The sequence below is a fragment of the Sinocyclocheilus rhinocerous genome, unplaced genomic scaffold (genome assembly GCF_001515625.1).
Source record: "Sinocyclocheilus rhinocerous isolate Xijiao unplaced genomic scaffold, SAMN03320098_v1.1 scaffold1764, whole genome shotgun sequence".
In the NCBI taxonomy this organism is placed as follows: Eukaryota; Metazoa; Chordata; class Actinopteri; order Cypriniformes; family Cyprinidae; genus Sinocyclocheilus; species Sinocyclocheilus rhinocerous.
This window is the reverse complement of record NW_015642520.1, coordinates 383,677-403,827: the sequence shown is the minus strand read 5'-3', so window position 1 is coordinate 403,827 and position 20,151 is coordinate 383,677. Positions and strand designations below refer to the sequence as shown.

Genomic DNA, 20,151 nt, shown 5'->3' with positions numbered 1-20,151 from the left:
CAGTTTTCATGCAGACAGAGAAACAGGTGTCTAAATGAGTACTGCAGACTCACCCAATGGCAATCTAGAGGAGCACAAACAGAGCATTTTATTCCGTTTGGTCCAAGTCGAGTTGGATATTTTTTAGGTCTTTTGTTTTCTGCTCTAACTGTGGTACTATGCGGTGCTATGAAATGTGGTTGAACAACTGCTAGTTTGAATGGTGAAAAACACATTTTTGTCATTGCACACACCACCGACACAGTACTGAATGTTTCAGATACCACCGATCCGGTTAGAAACACTAACAATTAAGATGCAATTGTCAAAACACAGTGTGTTCTGACCCTCAGACCATAACTTAATACATTATATAGATTTAAAAAATATTTTAAACTTTAGCAAAACAATTATATAAATGCATACTTTTGAGTAAAAATGGCTGCTATGTCCTCAAATAAGGTAAATTTTTAATGAAATGTACATCTTTAATAAGGTTTCACAGTTGTGTCCCAACTTTTTGTCAACTGAGAATAAAAAACATTTATAAAATCAGGCAATATCAAAGTCAGCCTTCCTGCTGAAGGTCCTCGTTCCATGTTTCACCTGCTGGGTTCAACAACATCACAGGCTCTGGTGAGTTTTATAGTTTTTTTTTTATTATTATATATTAAGTAAATATGCTTGTATTTTATGTCACACTGATTATGTCATCTCACTAATACAAACTGTAAAGAAATTGTTTGGGATTTTTACATAATTTCCCTACATTATTTACATGTGTGATCTGCAAAACATGATGACAAGTAGAAAACCAGGTGTCTCTCAGAAACTCATATTTCACATTTTCATATCTTTACACATTTTTATATCTTTAGGTAAACATGTTTGACTAGCCATCCATGAAATGTCCATCTGGGCTACTTACAGAAGTTTATACATTATTTAATATTAGAGTAGTAGTAGAAGTGAATAGAGGTGGTGTGGGGGAGGAGGAGGGAAGCCTGTAGAATGTTCATGAAGGTGAGGTAAGTGTTTAAGGAGTTTATATTAAAGGCCCTAGTAATTATAGTTCTTGATTGCTTTAAGAGAAGATGTTCCTGTGTTCCAGATTGTAGCCTAATAGTTATTGTAGGCTATTATTTGTTTATAGAGTATACTGCTGTGAGTTATTATACTGTATGTGTGGATAGTTCTAGAATTTTCATGTAGCTGGGACGTCCGTTCACAAATTGAAGGTCTAATCAATGTATATTCCTAACTACTTGTGGTTTCAGACATGTCTGACATTCCTGTTGGTTCCGAGTCTTTCCTCTAACATGCATTGCCATTGAGTCAGTGTTGTTGGCACTGTATAGTATCCTTGTAAACTAGGTGTGGCAGGGATTGAGCATCATGAGCACACTTCAGAAAAATGCCACCACTCCACATTCTCATTCAGGTATTTGTAGCTCAATGCAACTGCACAGCTCAGGCCAAAGAGGACAGTAAAAAAAGACCATCGTTTTAACAGATATACAGTGCAAAAGGATGTGTGAATGGTGGAGTGGTAGCAGTATCTCCCAAGAGATTTTTCTTCGGTCTCTGTGAAAAAAAAAAGTTTTAAAGTGTTTAAATTGGATCTCATGTGAAAATTCTGTTTTAGGCTGTATTTTCTTTTTCTTTTTAGTTATAAAAAAAGAATACAAATTCCCACCACATTTCAAATTCTGTATTGAGTTTAGCAGTATTATGTGATGGAAATGACAATTTAAATATTTTTGGGAAAAAATGCTGATTTTGTCAATATCTATATAAATTATTACAATTTTCGCACAACTTGTAGTGAAAACTTTGTAATTTCTGAAATACTCATATAAATCAGTTTCACACCAAATAAATATTGAATTTTAAACTTAGTTCACTGTTTACGCAGTTTCCAAGACAGTTTTAATGTGACCATTTGTAACAAAAATAAATGGTTAATTCAATAAAAATGTACCCCTGGGACATACAAGTGCCCAAAGTTGAAGAAACACCCAACTATGAATCAAAAAGTAAAAAAATATAAATAAATTCTTATATGCCTGCCAAGCAAGTGACATTGGATATGTTTTATGCAATGAGTTTGTTCTCTGTACATTCCAATATAATTGGTTTCCTCTTAAACAAAAATCATTTTTACTTTTTTTTTTTTTATAGAATAGAACAGGAAAACAATGCAAAATGTAATTTTCAACACCAAGTTTAGTGAGTTTAGTGCTGGTCTCTAAAAGGACAGTTGCTCATACAAGGCCAACAAGGAGCCTTTAGTATCACCGTTGTGCCCTTCAATAAGGCACTTAAACCCGGTTTGCTCCAGAGGGATTGTTCTTCTAACAATGAAAGTCACTTTATGAATCTTATGCTAAATAACTACTTAATTTTGAGAGCTGCTTCCTTAAGAACATGCAAACAGTTGCAAATCCCTTTGGATACATTGTTTAACATGTCCCAGTATTACTTAAGTTGATGTCATATTTCTTAAAGCAGTTGTCCTGCTCGGAGCTTCTTATATGTGTTCATAACCTGACGTGTGAGTGAATTAATTGAATTAGAAACACCCAAAGAATGTGAGAGCCAGAGAACTATTTGTATTCAAGGAAAACAGCACCAAGATTGTTCTGATAAGTCTCTAAGACAAGAGCGCTTGTGTTTCTCAGTGAGCACATGCATTTTTGTGAAATTGACCTGATAAGGTAAAGCATCTTTGTGAGGCGTCCTCTGATGTCCTGTCCTAAAGGAGTGAGGCATGAGGTCTAGCATTGCACCTCAGGCATTTGTTCACTCATATACTACATTCCTGAACCAGCCTAAAACCCACACGCAGCACAAACACACTTTGACTTCTTAATTTAGATGGAATTCAGATCAACTGTAACTCCAAAACTGTAGTGCATTTCACACTGCACATATACTCACGGTTGCAGGGTAAGCTTAAATATTTCCTTTAATAAAGACCATAAATTATAACATGGTTAGAAAAAAAAACAAAATTTAGTTTATAGTACATAACACTCACATTAATTTGGTAAATTTACATAAATTGGAATTCAAATCCCAAAGCTTAGCTATAAACTACTTAAAGGAGTAGCTACAGATCCATTTCTATATTGCAATGGATTCAGTTTCTGCATTGTGACATCTGAATGAGTTTGCAGTCGACAGTATGAAAGTATGGGGTTCAAGCAGACTAAATAATTGAAGTTCAGTATACATCACCAGAAAGAACTCTGTCGTTTCACTGGATAATTGAGTTTTGACATTTTAATAAAAACTTATGAGGTTAAAATTTTTTTTTTTTTTTTAATAAATAAAACATGCATGAATTGATCACATTAATGTGCATTTAAAAAATAGAGTAAAAGTCACCCTTAAACAGAAATGTTTGGACTTTTCACTAGTGATGTATATCTGAGTGAAATGGCTTATCGAATGAGGAAAAAAATGTAGGGCAGAACTTTTGATTATACTTGATTTCATGACCTTACATCAGTGATGGGCAAACTTGGCCCTTCCAGGCCACTTTCCTGCAGAGATTTGAGCCAACCCTGATAAAACTCACCTGCCTGTAGCCTTCTAGTAGTCTTGAAGACAATGATTAGCTGGTTCAGGTGTGTTTGATTAGGGTTGGAGCTAAACTCTGAAGGAAAGTGACCTGGAAGGGCCAAGTTTGCCCACCCCTGCTTTACGTAATCTGCATTCAGTCTGATTCACTGAATATTAAATGTCTGTCATTGCTTCATAAAAGTCTATTAAATAGGTTTACTGAGCATTTTCTCAGTTTTTTTTATTGTGTCCATCTCCCACTGCATATATTTTGTCTTTAGTTATTAGTAAGAAGTCAGAAGAATCACCATAAAAACGTAAAATTCATGCATAGCTTGTTCTTAGGGTCAAAATGAACTCAATAACAGCTGAGCACATTTCAGAAAACAAACATTACTAAGAGAGAGAATCATGTCTTTATTGACTTGAAATAAAATAAAATTAATTATACTAAAAATTTTATTTATCATACAAAAACATGAACATACACAGTATGTTTGAAAGACTGGCTGTTACTCTTAAAAGAAACAATGATTTGATTGAAAAGATGACATGTCATTCTGCGATGATGAGAATCTCTTGATCTGCTTCAGTCAGTTGTCATCACATTCTCCCTGACTGGAGACATCGGCTTTCCTTTCTTGCAAGCGTTCAGCTTCAGATTGTCCCTTAAAGAAACATGCACATACATTTAAATACATTCACGTCGAAGCATGTGGCCATTTCGGGTCTGTAACTATCATATTGCTTTAAAATATTAACACGCAAGTCTTATGGACAACTTTTCAAATGCCAAAAAGTAGGAGAGAAAAGCAGCAATCAGATACTTCTGTAGTTTCACCCTTGAACTGACTTCATGTTTAATTCATATGTTGATTAGCCCCTACCCCTTCAATCCTGCACTGACTCAGGCCCTTATTATTCAACTCAGGCCTGAGCATTGCATAATGGTAATGCACTTCCTTTCATAGTGAGCAGGCACCACCCTTCTGTAAACTACTACAATGACTCTCACTTTACCCATGCAATCAGTTACACCTCTGTTAACAGCAGCAGACAGCACCACTCCCATTAGTTTAGTCTCTTGGTGTTAACCGGTTTATCCCGCTGCCCCTGCTGGCCACAGGTGGTACTGACTGCCATAAATAAACAGTAGAAGATGAATAGGACAGTGTGAGGGCTTGTCATCGGCCATGTTGAATCCTTTATTTACATAATCACATACTTACACACAGGCTGACTTACTTTTTGAAGCTGAAGGCCCCCCAGAGGCCGCTGATGGTGGCCTGCTGGCCTGGATTGTTCTCATTGTTGACTGTACTCTTTTTCCCACTCGCTTTCTTCCTCAGACCGCTGGGTCTAGCAGGAGCGGAGGTCTTAATTTTACTGGCTTTACCCTGCCCACAAGGCCGTTTCCGAGACAACCCTGAGACCTAGAGCACAGGTGTAAGAAGTCAGACTGAGGATGGAGGTGTGGGGAAAAATCATATCAATGTTTAATTCCCCCCACCACCACCACAGCACTCTATGTAAGGTGGGAGGAAATGGAAATGCAGAATGTGGTTTTGGGTCATGATTAGACAGACGTGCCTTTGTTCTGTTCAGAGCAGGTTTCAGCTTGTCTGTGGGAGAACTGCTTGGGCTGTTGGAGCCATCTGAATCGCTCTCCTTTTCCTTCAAAAAGGATAAAAAAAAGAAACAAAACAGAAATAACTGATAAATGGTCAATAATAAAATGCAATATTATTTTGTCTAAATAAATTACAAAACACTAAAAATAAACTACAAATAAAACACAAATTGATCAATTAAATGTAGGCATTACTACAAGTAAATGTAGGCATTACAACATTGTAATATACAGTATAAAATTGAATATTTATTATGAGGTGTCCCTAAGATCACATTTAACAGTTATTGAATTATGAAGTTTTTTTTTTTTTAAGATAAACTAAGTTACCATTAGATGACAGAAAAGGTAATCTAAAATATAAAAATTGCAAATGAGCATGCATAATTAAATATCCACTGGAATCCATAGACTTCCAATATAGAGTCCATGACTGATCATGATTTCACTCGTTTTTAGGCCTGTAAACTACAATATTACAATTATTATATTACAGTACCAAATATGAATGAATCAAAAACAATTTTCTCACCTTATCAGAGTTGTCCTCCGTGACTAGGGAGTCTTCCACACCAGCAGAGGTGCTGCTGGACTGAGAGAAATAAGCACTGTCCTGAGACGGAGGAGACCTGGGAGATTTCTCTGCATCCTCGGTGCCCTCTACAGAAGAGGACAAGAGAGAAAGCCCTGATCCTGCCCAGGAGAAGCTGCCCTTCTTTCTGTGGAACTGCTGCAGGGTGGACAACCCTGAAGGTGTGGAAGACCGGTGTCTGTCTGTGGTGGTGGTGGGTGGATGCAAAGCAGATTTACTGAGTTCCCTGGTGCTTCCTGACCAACTAAAGACCCCAAGACCCAAACTAGCAGGCCTGGCTGAGTGAGCCGGAGATGCGGGTGGGCTGGATGACTCATCTTTGGCCTGCTCTCTCTCTGAGTCAGGGTACTGACACGATGCTGGTGTGTTTCCTCCAGGCTGAGGTAAATCTTGTTTTAGTGACTCTTCCTGTGTATCTGCCATATTGGATTCACCATGACAGAAGAACCTGATGGAGATGTCAATCATATCATTACTGTCAGCAGAGTTTAAACTGGGATTTTGGAGGTGAGGGAACAACCACTGGGCCTCCCAATTAATATAGTACTTTATATTTAATGCCATTTTGCCACGTAACAGTTTGGCCCAATTTAACCCTTGATTGTGTGTGTAATAAGAAAATTAAGGTCTAACAGTAATTTGTGATAGCAGCAGTACACATTCCTTAGGTTTCCCATCATGCTCTTGTACCTGCTGCATGTGGCCTGCTCTCCAGTGCCCTCCTCTGATTGGTTCCTCAACTGCAACAGTGTTGCAAAGCGATTTCGAGGCTGGAACTGTCCAACTGTGCTGCCACTGTGCTGTCCCTTCTCCTTAGAAACAATGTTGTTGTTGGTCAGCGTCTCAGTGGTGGGCGGAGTTTCAGGACAGCGTCTCTTTACACCAACTGAATACTGCCCTAACAGGTCATCCACAGATAGACTGGTGTCTTAAAAAAAATGACAAAATATTACATATAAACATGCCCAGTCAGGTGTCTCATCAAAATAATCAGTCCCATCCTTGAAATGGGAACCAAGTCCTGCTTACCTTCACGAGGTCTTTTCACCTGTGACTCTTTTTGGGGCAATTTTAGACTCTGCATGCTGACGATCCTCTCTTTGCCCAGGGTAAGAGGTTGTCTTTTGGGGGTGATAGGACTCTTTGGCTGGGTGCTACCTGGTTTATAGTTCTTGCTCCAAATACTCATCTGCAACGGGCCACTTTTGTCACATCTGTCATTCCAAGAACAACTGCGAGCAGCTTTAGTGGGCTGGAAGAGAGGAGAGGGACACCTTAGGTACTTAGCCACAGTGTTATTATTGTTAACTAAAATTAAAAGTATTAAAAATCACTTTCTGTAATTCATATAGTTCTGAAATAAAACAAAATATAAAGATTTACTAAAAACTTAAAGGGGATGTCTAATGCTATTTCATGCATTCTGACTTATTTACACTGCTAAAGAGTTGGATTCTCATGCTAAACATGACCAAAGTCTCAAAAAACGAGTTAGATGTATGACGGAGTATTTATGTGCCAAAGACACTCCTTCAGGGTTTGTATAAGTTTCGGAAAGTTTGTATGACGTCATAAAGGGCGGGATTCCTTATATGGGCACTTCTCCAGGAAGAGCACACACCAACCAGAGCGAGAGCAAGAGCACGCCCATCAACGTGCTTCATTCGGGTTATGGAATTCGTCGGCAGCGCAGCACAGGGCTTGCTCGAGAAGGACCTAGATTCTGGATCGAATATATATGGCTGGATCTGATTTTTAGGTTCAAGCAAATAGACATTAAGGATGACCATTTTACCTGAGTGTAATGTGCGTCAGGGTTGAAGTCATCTATCCTTTGCATCGTGTTAATGTCCAGATTACCAAGAGCCATTTCCAGCCCTCTCTCATCTCCTACATTACTGCATTTAATCAGTTAAGTTAAATTTGCAGTCAAACAAAGGTTTGCAACACAAACATAGTTACGAAAAGGCTCAAATTAAAAAAATTTATTGGTTAATTTTAATTAAGTTAAAATGTAAGATCAGCACTTCCTGTTTAATCAATATACAATAGTGTAAAAGATACGTTCCAGCATAGCTGAGGGAAGCAGGGTCAATGTGATCTGGGTAAGGGTTCAAAGGAACCACCTTCCTCTTCAAGGGGTCAAAGACCAGCTGATACAGAAATGTGTTGTTGGCTTTTGTGAAACCCTCAATGTACTCATCTGGCACAGTGATGTCCATCTTCAGGTACTGACCCATCTTCTTTATCACCTGTATCACATAGACTTATTAGTTAGTTTAGTAATGCTGAATTATGCTCTCTGGTTGCATTTGTTTTGACAATAAATAGGATGCTCAGGTTCTCCACTAAAATATGTGTCAAAAGCACAGATAGGACAAAAATGAAATGCATTTGTGCATAAAAAACAAGCTGAATATGAAATAAGGTTGAAATTTTAAAGTGGTTAACAGAGCATAAACACAGAGTACAGTGTGTCCCATGGGCATCTAGCGAGAGGGATGTGATTTCAGTAATATGATCAGTTGCATAAGTATGAGCAAACAGCATATTTAACTGTTTGTTGTGCCAGTTTAGCAAATACTAAATTTTTCTAACCAACTTTTTTTATTCTCTCACCTTCAGAATATCTGGGTTGTTTGCAATCCTGAGCAGCTTGCAAGCCTTTCCCAGACCGATGCCATACAGAGACGGCAGATAATCACAGCCAGAGAGGATGCACATATAACGGAACTTCTCCTCTGTGAAGATGTTGCCGAGAGACTTGCAACGGCCCAGGTGACACTGATCAATCTCCAGTCCATTACCTTGTTTATCCATCTTTGAAATCACCTTCAAACAATGCATTACAAATTAAATTGTTTTAGTAAAGTTCAGGAGGAGCACGTTCAGATAATTAACCTAATTAACACGAGAAGAGCACATTCAGTGATCAAATCAATTAACAAGATAAGTGGTATATATACACAGCCGGGGAGGGGGTGGACTCTGTGTTTGGGCCAAATTCCGAGCTCGGAGCCCTCCCCTCAGACAGCACGCCAAATATGCATAACCTGTCCTAAGTGTGGACTCATGAAACTCTAAAACCTAAATTAAATGAACATGCCCACTGTCCTCCAGCATCACCCAGATTCAATGAGTTATGATTCAAGTTTATTTATTGTTTAACCAAGTCTTTTTTTTCTTGGTTTAAGCATAAGCCTTAGGAAATATTTTTAGATGCTTAAAAAAACGACCTTACTGTTGGTAAGGTTTTTTAAATGCTTGTGAAGGAAGTCTCTTATGCTCACCATGGCTATTTTTATTTGATCAATGTAAAAAACAGTAATATTTTTACAATTTAAAATAACAGCCTTCTACTTTAATATATTATATAACATAACTTATTCCTGTGATAGCACAGCTTAATTTTCGACAGCCATTACTCCAGTTTTCAGTGTCACATGATCCTATAGTAATCATTTTAATATGCTAATTTTTTAAATATTATTATTAATTATAAATATATTATCAAAACTTAAAAACAAAACAAAAACAAAAAATCTTACCAACCCCAAACGTCTGAATGCACATATATTTACAGAAGAATGAATGAATGAATGATGCATTTATATAGCGCTTTATTGTGCATTGCTGCACACCCTAAAGCGCTTTACAATCTTGATGGAGTATATATATTTTCTGAAAACAAGTGTTACTATCTTAGACAATTTTAATGTATCTTGTTGTAAGGATTTTTAGATACTTTAACCGGAAAACAAGAAAAATTCAGAAAAGTAGTTTTTGCAGTGCAGACTTGCATGACACCAGATGGTGGTCAATATCTGGTTTCTAGGCAAGTGTATTTTCTATTGCACACTGCACTGGTACCTTTTTGCAGCCAAATGCCAGGAGATCTGAGTCCTCTGTGATCACTGCCTGAGCGATACCGGATTTGTTCAGGAAAGCTAACTGGGCATCTGCTTCATACGGAGCAACAACACAGTCCACTCCGCGCATCCGGGCGGTCTGAAAACCAGCAAATAGGTGCAAATGAAAAGATACCAAACAGAATAAAAGGAAAATCCTGATTAATCTGTTTCCAATATTGCATAATAATAAATTACAACATCCACTGTCTACTATCACATCCTAGTATATTAACTTCAATAAATATATTTCACTGACTCCAAAACAAATATTGTTTGCAGATATCAGATACAATGGTCTCACCTTAATGACATCATGTGCCATGGATGGGGTGATATTAACACTGCGGGTAAAACATTCTCTGGCTTCTGATATCTTACCCTCCCGCAGCAGCTGTTTGCCTTTCTGCAGATTTGCCTGTCGCCGCCTGTTATTGAAATCTACATTAAATATTCTTATTTTTAATTAAACTAATTAACTTTTTCTCCAGTAAATTTTCTGCTGAGTTCTTACTCGCGCCGGGACTTCTCCACTTCCTGTTTGGAGGGCAAGTTAAGTCCGTCAAACACCAAGATTGGCTTAACACCAAAAGAAAGCAGCATATCCACAAACTTCATACAGTAGGATACATACCTGATGGACACACATTGAATGTGAGCATGAGAAATGCATATTTTAACTTAGAAAATGATGTTTGAAATTACTGAACAGCTGAAATACTCATAGTATATTGCATGCAAATATTTGAAGCGACTCACTGATCTGTAGGTTCTCCTTTTGCAAGTTTCTCTGCACATGAAAATGCTCCCTTATGGAGCCAGCAGTACGTGTCCACCGCCACTATCTGTCCCCGATACTTCTTCACATTGATGGGCTCCGAGGCATCTTTGATAAACTGCAACAGGCCTTGAATTCCCATGCTGTCTGTCTGGAAGGACAGATGTTTGAAGATGATGGTTTATCAGAACCCAGCCTGTGTCACTCTATCAGATGAAAACAAACGTCCCTGGTGATCATCAATGAGAAAACACGATCCACTGTAGAACATAAACACATCCGCAAAAATCAACAGAAAACACTTCCTAACCGTCCAACCGCGAGAACGTATGTAAAAAGACAAACATCTATATACAATAACTTTTAATACATTTAATGTTTATTTCATCTGTCCGTAAAAGACTTTAACCGCCAAATCCCTCCAAAACCAAGCACACTGACAATTCTCGCGAAACTTAAACGACGGAACACCATGAGAAAGAATCAGACCGCTTGTAGCTAATACCTTAATCATGTATAAGTTAAACACATTTTTGTTTTAGTATTTACTAAAAAAAAAAAAAAAAAAAACCTACTGAGAGCTCTTACTTCAGCTTCAGTGCCTGACTCATGTTACAGGGGTTCGACTTTAGCGGCAAGAACGTGACAACACTGCAGAATAACCCTATTGGTCAGCCTGACAAAGACAGCCAATCACAGAGCAGAAACATGGAAGAGGCGGGACAAGGGATTCCACAAACTCGGAAATCTCTAAAATATGTATTTATTTATTTAGGACACAACATTATCAACAGGACGTTACTACAATTAAAATGATGTCAGCGACATAATCAGTTTGGAGATTGATAAAAAAAAAAGACGGAAGCAGTTATAAAAGTCGATCCTTCATGTTTTTTCAGTTTGGAGACTGATAAAAAAAAGACGGAAGCAGTTATAAAAGTCGATCCCTTTCATGTTTTTTTTTTAAATTGTTTATTTTATATACTGACTTTGTTACATATGACTGAGCATATAAGAATGAGTGAGCATATGTACACTAACTGTAGATATATGACTGAAGAGATCTTCATTATGCAGTTCAGTTGCAGTTCTGTCTCACAACTTCTGTTCAATGTAAGTGTAATAACATGCAATGGATTTAATATAAAAATGGTGTCAATAATGCTGATTAAAATAAAAGCACTATATATTACATAAACATTAACATTATAACGACAATGTAAAAACGTTCCTTCAATTTAAATAATACAGTCAGATAAATGGCTTGGAAAGGCATATATCTGAAGGTGGACTGGGTCATATATATAATAAATGTCATACATGTAATCCTAATTTTTGCAGAAGGGTCACGGGGTGGTGCTGTCTCTGCGTTGAATATGTGTTGTCGGGCCTCATTTTTGTCGCTGGGTGGAGCGCGTGCCTCCACGTTCCGCTCTGCTCCAGGATTTGACGTGTCGTCTGTGTTTTTCTGCACTTCCTGCTTCCTCCGTGACTGTTTTGAGCCAGCAGTCCCGTTCGAAAGCTGATCGGTAGGAATCCTTAAACGTGGCAATGGTGTGAAGGTGCGCGATCGGCGGCGGTGTGTGATTGTGAGTGAAGCCCGAGCTGTTATCGCTGTCAGCCATGCAGTTCTCTCCCACCAACGGTGATTTTACCTTCGTCTCCTCGACGGACGCTGAAGGTACAGTAGTTAAAGGCCCCAAAGCATCCATACTTCTCTGCTCTGATATGTGAGCCTGATTTATGTTGGAATGCAGTTGGTTGTGGTTGTGTGTATTATGTACACATACATTAATATGAGAATATACCTAAGTTTGTGAATGATCAATCCTTTTAATACATCATGACATGGGTGTTGTTTTTTAGACTCAATAGGGATGTAATAGTGAGCTGTATAAATCTAAAACAATCTCTTATCCACCAGAGCTCAGCGGCACCATCGATGCACCGGATATCACACTAAATATTGGCCCTGATTCCACCAGGGACACTTACGCCACCACCTTCCTGAGGCAGAGAGGTTACGGATGGTTGCTGGAGGTGGAGGAAGATGATACCGAGGACACTAAACCGCTCCTGTGAGTTTGTGGGACTTCTGGCGCTTGATGTCATATTTGCTTTGGTTGTGTTTATTGGTTGTCTGTGTTTGTGCAGGGATGAGTTGGACATTGACTTAAAGGACATCTACTACAAGATCAGGTGTGTGTTGATGCCCATGCCCTCGCTGGGTTTTAACAGACAGGTGGTGAGGGACAATCCTGATTTCTGGGGCCCGCTGGCTGTTGTCCTGCTCTTCTCCATGATCTCCATCTACGGACAGTTCAGGGTGAGACATGAGTCTTTGACTTGGGCATAATATTTATGAATATTAGGGATGTAACGGTATGAAAATTTATTATCACGGTTATAGTGACTAGAATCCACATAAGCTTGTTTTTCATCAACCAGTCAGAATTTACAGCAGGGCATGCAAATCCTGTCCGTTTTTGGCCAGACAGAAACTGCACACAGACTGAATGTAAATATAAGTCTCTGTAAATCCACTCGCTAACAGCAGGTAAAAGCTGAATTAGAGCTGTTTCCCGTAACCTCCGTGGACAAAGCTGTATTGCGATTAAGAACACTTCTTTTAGGTATTACATGGAGCGAAGATGAAAACAAAATGCCATCGATTCTTTTCTGAAGACGGTCAGAACCTTCAGAGGTACAATCATATAATTAGTTAATTCATATATTCATTTGTATAATTCCCTTAGCACTCTTTTAAAACCTCCCAGCTTTTCTACCTTGTTTTCACTCAAAACGAAACTACTCTGTGTGCTGTGCGCACGTGAAACTGTTACTTAAAACTGTTCTTTATGCTGGACAGTATTTATTTATCGCGAGTTGTTCAAATCACGGTAATCTAATACGGTTTTAATGATAATTAAAAGATGAAACGGTAATACTAACTGTGGGGAATTTTATCATGATTTATCGTCAAACCTGTTACATCCCTAATGTATATAGTTATCAGTAGCGTGTTTAGGCACCACGAAACCCACGCAATTGTGTGGGGCCCCCGCGGAATGCGACTTCTACCAAGGGGTACCCCCAATACACTAAACACGCCACTGATAGTCATGATGCATGTGCACATAGACCTACCATCAAAATGCAAAATAACTGTAGACTGTAGGCTAGTGACAAGTTTATCTTCAATAACATGGAAATAAAATGACCGATATTTAAGCTTCTAAAACCACAATGTCTATTCATTAAATATTTTTAATATTTAGAATATTTTAAAATTTATTCTGCCATTATGCAGGCGTGACTTGAAATTATTTTATTACTTCTCATCAGTTTTTTTATATGTAATTTAATTGAGTTTTAATTGATTGACAGCCCTAGAATTGATTAAACATTAAGTATTAATTTGATAATTAAGAAAATAAATGTAATAATATATCATTATTAATGCCTGCATACTAAAGTAACTTTCAAGAAGGCATGAAGATTGGAGAGATTAATTATTTTGTCATTTTTCATTTCAATATGACCTTGTCACTTGCATGATTTAGTTAGTCAAAACAGAAGCAGAAGCGCATTAAATTTGGATTATTTTTTAATATGTCATATATCTTTTTTGGACCAATCAGGTTGTTTCCTGGATTATTACAATCTGGATATTTGGATCACTGATGATTTTCCTTCTTGCAAGAGTGCTGGGTGGAGAGGTATTTATATCTTGTGAAGCGTCAGATAGCATATGATTTTTATGAGTTGAAAGAGATGCCCACTTATAGTTTTTAATTTTATTTATAGGTGTCTTATGGGCAAGTGCTTGGTGTTATTGGCTATTCTTTGCTCCCACTCATTGTAATAGCTCCACTTCTCCTGGTCATTGGGGGTTTTGACATAGTCTCTACACTCATAAAGGTAAATATGAATAAAAAAAAGAATATGAAATTATGTATAATAATAATATTTAAATATGTTTTTTTTTCTCTTCTAGCTTTTTGGAGTATTCTGGGCTGCATACAGTGCTGCCTCTTTACTCGTCAGTGATGAATTCAAAACGAAGAAACCCCTTCTCATATATCCCATCTTCCTTTTGTACATCTACTTCCTGTCTCTGTATACTGGAGTCTGAATTGACCACAGGCTTTGATTGGCTCGTTGCTTGGACATTGACAAAGAGCACTGTGGAGAGTTGCACAGCAGGGATATTCCATGATGCATTTTCTTTCTTTCCTTTTTTATTTTCTTTTACCCTGTTTATAATCCTATATGCTTTGGGGAATGAGGTGTACAGACATTAGTGTATTTAACTGCTTCCATTAATTTTGTACACAATAAAAAGCTGCATCTTTTACTGTGGAAGCCCTGATTGCAGAGATGCCTCTGCCGCAGAAATCTGGAGACCTGGTTTTACATGATATTTACAAACCCCAAGAGGAAAGTAAAAAGGAGATCTTTATATTGTAAAAGACTATGAAAGGCATGATAGTCATGTAACAGAATTTGTGTCATCACCACACACAGTGGTGAAAACGTTTGTGAGTTAACCAGCTGATGGTAGACAGATTTTGTTGTTGTTGTTGTTGTAGACTGATCCAATACATTCACAGAATTCTTCATCTTATCACTTTTCATTTTTAATTTATGAGTTCTACATGGAAAAAGAGAGTGTGCAGGCAGTACAGCTTAGATTAAAAAGGCCTGCTATGTATGGGTGCCTTGAATTGGTTGTTTTATATGGCTGTGGTGTATTTTATTTATGTAAATGTAGCCAAAAAGGAAAGGAATTTTTATTTGTAGAACATGCAATTGAAAACAACTTTCTACCTGGTGATGTGTACACTGCAGACATATGTTACCATATTAGTTTAGCTAAAACAATTGAGTCTGGAAATCGTTATATTCATGAAACAAATTAAAATCTGTTGACACTGTAATTACACTTTTTGTTGTGAATCTCATTAATGTCAGGGAATAATACTTAATTGCATGATTTATTGGTTTATTTAATATTCATTATTACAAAATGTTTGGTTACTGGTTTTAACAGTAAATACTTCAATCAAAAAAGTGATTATGTATGATATTTTGAGGACACAAAAGTGTTGTATTTATAATCTAAAAAAAAACAGTTGGAGATTTGCTGTCAAAATTCTGTTGATAAAGAATTTATAAAGATAATTTATTGGTTTGACATAATACTAAATAATTGTTATCTTTAACTACAAGAACCTTAAAATGTGTGACTTCCTAATGCTTCTGCTGGGGAAAAAAAGCTTGTTTTCAAACCGAACAATATAATAAATTAAAAGAAAATAAAAATCTATCTATCTATCTATCTTTATCTATCTATCTATCGACCGACCGACAGCGCCCCCTGAGGTTCGGCGGGCGATCACACGGTGACTACGCCAGTTCCGTTTCCACGCTGAGTGTGTGAGTAGAAGGAGCCGCTGGTTTCCGCTCCGCTGATGGTGAATCGCTGCTTCCTGCGGTATCGGGAGGAGGTTTAGATCCCGCAGTGGAAGCGCAGCGGTACCTCGGGATTCAGCTTTAACGTTTTCTCGTCGAGTCACGTCCACGAAGGAGCTACTGAAGGAGGAGGGAAGGCAGGAAGGGAAGATAGCAGGAAGATGGCGGCGGCGGCCTCGCCAGGCTCGCCGGACTGGGTCGTGCTGAGAGACGGCTGCCTGCGCTGCGATGAGGAGGGCCTACGGAGTCTGTCCTACCACCCGGCCCTCAACGCCATCCTGGCCGTCACCAGCCGGGGCAGCATCAAAGTTATCGACGGCACCTCCGGGGCTATTTTACAGGCCTCGGCTATGCACGGTGAGTTTCGGCTCGGACGGGTTCTGAGGAATTTATCCAGGCCGGCCGGGATCATAGCACAGAATCCTGGGCTGGACCTCGTCATAGAGGAGAAGTATGCGAGATCCGTTCCTCCTATAGCTTGTGACAGAGAAGGAGAGTGTCGAGATGATCCTGATAGACAGTGTTTGATCTTCTGATGGTGCAGTGTTGTGGGAATGACTCCTCTCTATTTGGACTCCTTGTGGAGGACTGTCAAAATACTCCGTCCCTTTATCGCTATGTGATATTTCTGGTATGAAGGACTGTGTGTGAGTGATTCTCCACTCCAGGGCCTCCTGATAGAGCAGTGTTTTAAGATCGACACCTTACTATTCAGGCTCCCGATGGACCGTCCATCACTCCTGATAGGTGTATGTGATAATTTATAGGGTCTGTGAGATTAATCGCTCACTCTTGATAGAGTTGCTGTTGTGACAGTCTTTGGGCCTCCTGATCCTCACTGTTTAGGACCTCCTGGATCTGTTGTGCTGCCGGATCACTGTAAACATTACCACGTTTATTCACGAACACACCGTTTATGTACACATCAGTACTGTTTTCTTTCAGTACTGTCAAATAAAGCTAAACCAAAACACGCCCTAGCTGATGCGATATTAGGGTAAAGCGGTACTAAAGCTAATCTAAACACATCATCTCGTAGGTGTGTGTCTTTCTCGTACTTGGTGTCACTGACATCCAACTAATATCTCAATACATGTCAGTGACTTATAGTGCATATTAACATAGGTTTTGGCTTTCACGGTAAACAATTTTTTTTAACTTTTGGCTCTAAATAAGCTGGCAGAGCTTTAGCTAATCATGCTAACGTTAGCCTAGCATGTCTGCTACGGATCAGTAACACTGCTCATGTTTATGTAAACCCTGACAGGTGACAGCTGTCTGTACAGTTGCGTAAAATGTGAATATTATATTAATTTGTGTTAATTTTATGATAGTATGTATGATTTGGGAAGGTTTGAGTGCTTTCTGTGCAGGTTTGCTGTTAAACGTCATTTTGAACGTAAGAATGAGTCCCTGTGGTGGTGTTGTTAGTATGTACATTGTTGATCTTGTCAGTCGGTGTTTAAGTGTTTTATCTTTTATTCTGTTTGTTAAATGCTGGAATTAGGCCTAAGTAATGAAAGATATGCATAATTACACTGGAGGTGTGTGATGTTGCCTGAAGCTGTAATATTGAGTAAGCAAACGGGTTAAACTGGCACTCTTTCAGACTCATTGACTGTCACAAGATGAGACTGCTAGTCTAAATGCTTTAAAGAGAGGACAGCTGGACACTAAAGGATGTAAACTGGTGTCTTTGCAGTGACGCATGTCTTTTAAAGGGGTCATATGATGTTGCTAAAAATTATTCTGTGTATTTGGTGTAATGCGGAAATGTTATGCCACTTAACATACTGTGATGCAGAGTCCCAGCACGACAAGACAAAACAAATGAGGCATTTGTTGCATCCAGTGGGCACATAATTACTGATTATAATGACTTATACTGTCTTTTTAGGTGTTGCCTTGCGTATCGCGCTGCATAAACATAAAGCCATTGAATCATCAGTGGCAAATTCTTTAAATATGTAAATGTACTTACAGACTGTGAGTCAGAAACACCAGACTGTCCTTGCAAAGTTGGAACTGCCCCACTTTATAGAAACAGCCTTCCCAGGATCAAGAAACAGTCCTCCATAAAATGCGCTGCAAACATCTGAATATTTGGGTTGAACTGTTCTGGAACAGTGTTGTAAATACAACTTAACCACTGATTTCTAATCGTGTCCTCTTTTGGAAGGCCAAACAACGTAGTTTCACTTTCACAACGAAACACACAGCGACTCGACAACATGGCAGTGGCGCCGGCAGCAGCAACAATACTACAGCGAGAATAAAAGTTACGCCTTCTTTCTTTGCGTGAACATTTGGGCGCGTTATGCAAATCTTCCCACACAGTGACGTAGACATGTGGGGGTGTGTTAGAACGAGCCGTTTTAGGTAGACGTGGTTGACTCTTAACTTTTATAAAGAATATTTCTTTGGATTTGAGACTTTAGTCTTTGCAACTTTACAGATCTTCTTTATGCACCAAGAGCTTGTAACACTCCAAAGAGAAAGGAAAAATTGAAATCGCATCATATGACCCCTTTAAAGTCTTCTGTCAAATGTGTGGTAATGAACATTTCTGAATGTAGCTTTAAGCCACTTTCCAGCTAAACTCCAGGGCCAGATTGAAAGTATTTTAAACTGAAGGTTGTGAATGTGACATTTAGTCCAGGACTAATCTGAAAGGCCAATTTAAAGAGTTAAACTTCATTCATGTCTCCAGCAAAGCAGTGGCTGGAATTACAGTAGCTACAGTAGATGTGCTGTTTTGTAACACTCATCATTTTTGAGTTAATCTCAGCTATTTATCCATGGATGCATATGAAATGCAAGGAATGATTAGTCTTACACCAGTGACACCGTAGCACATATGATTCTTTGTTGAAAATCCCCTGTGTGGAACAAGAAGTCTGTACATTTGGGCAGAGAGTAAGCTAGTGGTTGGGTTACATTTAGAGTCTTGTGATAGTTGGATATTGCTGAGTTGCAGATATCACGCTCAACTAAACTAGTATGTTTGAAATTGCAATTAGGTTATTTAGCAGGGAGTCTTGGCACAGAGAGTTGCTAGCACAGAACAGTCGACTCAAGCTTGTTTGGATAATATTGATTGGAGAGGTTTTCCCTTTTTTTCCTTCCTGAGTGTGTAACTGCTACTTAGGAGCAGATTTGGGGGTGGCTGTTGCTCTTTGTTCCTCATGTTAAGATGTTTGATTTAAAATACATTAAAGAGACAAAATTTCGGTATAAATTGCTTGTGATTAAAGCATTTATTTGATAACAGGTTGTAACATATAATAGCATATTGTATTGTTACTGAAAAATCTGCTTTCGAACATCACCTGTCATTTCTGCTCATCAGATTTCAGTCATATTTTCATACAGCTTTCTGTCATTCATGCATGTTAAAGGATGCTTGGCTTTTTTTCTTGGGTAAAAAGGAACAGAACATTTTGGAATGACATGCTAATGCCAGTGGCATTTCTCACTTTTCTTCGTTTGATGTTGGTGAATGTTCTAGATGCTTGTTTTTCAGTTCTGATTTGTAAAAACGAGGGTGTAGCTCAGAACAAATTTAGTATTTCTTTATCTTTTTCTCTTTCTTTTAAAATTTTTTTTCTAAGAAACAAGTATTTCAGTTCAAAGTTCGGGTTCAGTAATATATATATATATATATATATATATATTAGGGATGTGCGCGACGACTAATTTGACTGTCGTTTAAACGAAAGTTTTGTATCCGACTAGTCTAAAAGCAAGAAACCCCCAAAAGATGATAAGAAAAAAAAAAACTCTGCGCGTGTGTGTAGCATATATAATAGCCTATATTTTTTAAATACTTAATCTATGAATCACACTGTCAAATCCCTCCGATAAGAGTTTCAGAAAGCGCCTGGACATCCCGCACCACCACCGAAGTGGGTCTTCGTTAGAGGAATAGACGGCGCGAACGGGATCGCAGTGCCGGCAGGTTGTAGTGAATGACGTGATTGACTCTAAGCTAACGCCTACGTGCCTGTATTGAATATGATTACGCATCGCTCCAGTCGAGTTATTGTAAGACAATTTGACATTACACAATTTACACAAAATTTTTCAGTTTCCTTCTAATTCAAAATAATCCCACACCTTGCTCGTCTTTCACATGGTCATTTTTGAACTTGCCGCAACTGACATGAAGAAAACGCATGTGAGGTCTGAGGTAAAAATGTAGTTTCCACCCAGATAAACTTTT

The 20,151-nt window shown here is 38.4% G+C and overlaps 3 protein-coding genes across 3 annotated transcripts in view; 2 read left to right on the top strand and 1 right to left on the bottom strand.

Moving 5' to 3' along the window:
• Positions 1-3,978: 3,978 nt before the first annotated feature.
• LOC107755977 (exonuclease 1) lies at positions 3,979-11,120 on the bottom strand. The gene is made up of 14 exons (XM_016572940.1): positions 11,030-11,120; positions 10,436-10,605; positions 10,191-10,310; positions 9,981-10,104; positions 9,639-9,776; positions 8,388-8,600; positions 7,833-8,020; positions 7,564-7,666; positions 6,798-7,020; positions 6,459-6,696; positions 5,709-6,216; positions 5,137-5,220; positions 4,792-4,979; positions 3,979-4,214 (listed from the first exon to the last, which is right to left on the bottom strand). Exons 2-14 carry the CDS (start codon positions 10,594-10,596, stop codon positions 4,136-4,138), a joined length of 2,367 nt encoding a protein of 788 aa, XP_016428426.1. The 5' UTR covers positions 10,597-10,605; positions 11,030-11,120; the 3' UTR covers positions 3,979-4,135.
• A 744-nt stretch (positions 11,121-11,864) lies between these two features.
• On the top strand, positions 11,865-15,399 carry LOC107755978 (protein YIPF4-like). The gene is made up of 6 exons (XM_016572941.1): positions 11,865-12,135; positions 12,379-12,532; positions 12,609-12,780; positions 14,096-14,173; positions 14,262-14,375; positions 14,452-15,399. Exons 1-6 carry the CDS (start codon positions 12,078-12,080, stop codon positions 14,587-14,589), a joined length of 714 nt encoding a protein of 237 aa, XP_016428427.1. The 5' UTR covers positions 11,865-12,077; the 3' UTR covers positions 14,590-15,399.
• Positions 15,400-15,876: 477 nt separating this feature from the next.
• Positions 15,877-20,151, top strand: part of LOC107755968 (baculoviral IAP repeat-containing protein 6-like) — a 110,430-nt gene continuing 106,155 nt past the window's right edge. Inside the window, exon 1 of the mRNA XM_016572932.1 lies at positions 15,877-16,286. Coding sequence (XP_016428418.1) covers positions 16,091-16,286 — 196 coding nt within the window. The 5' untranslated portion in view covers positions 15,877-16,090. The remainder of the gene's footprint in view (positions 16,287-20,151) is intronic.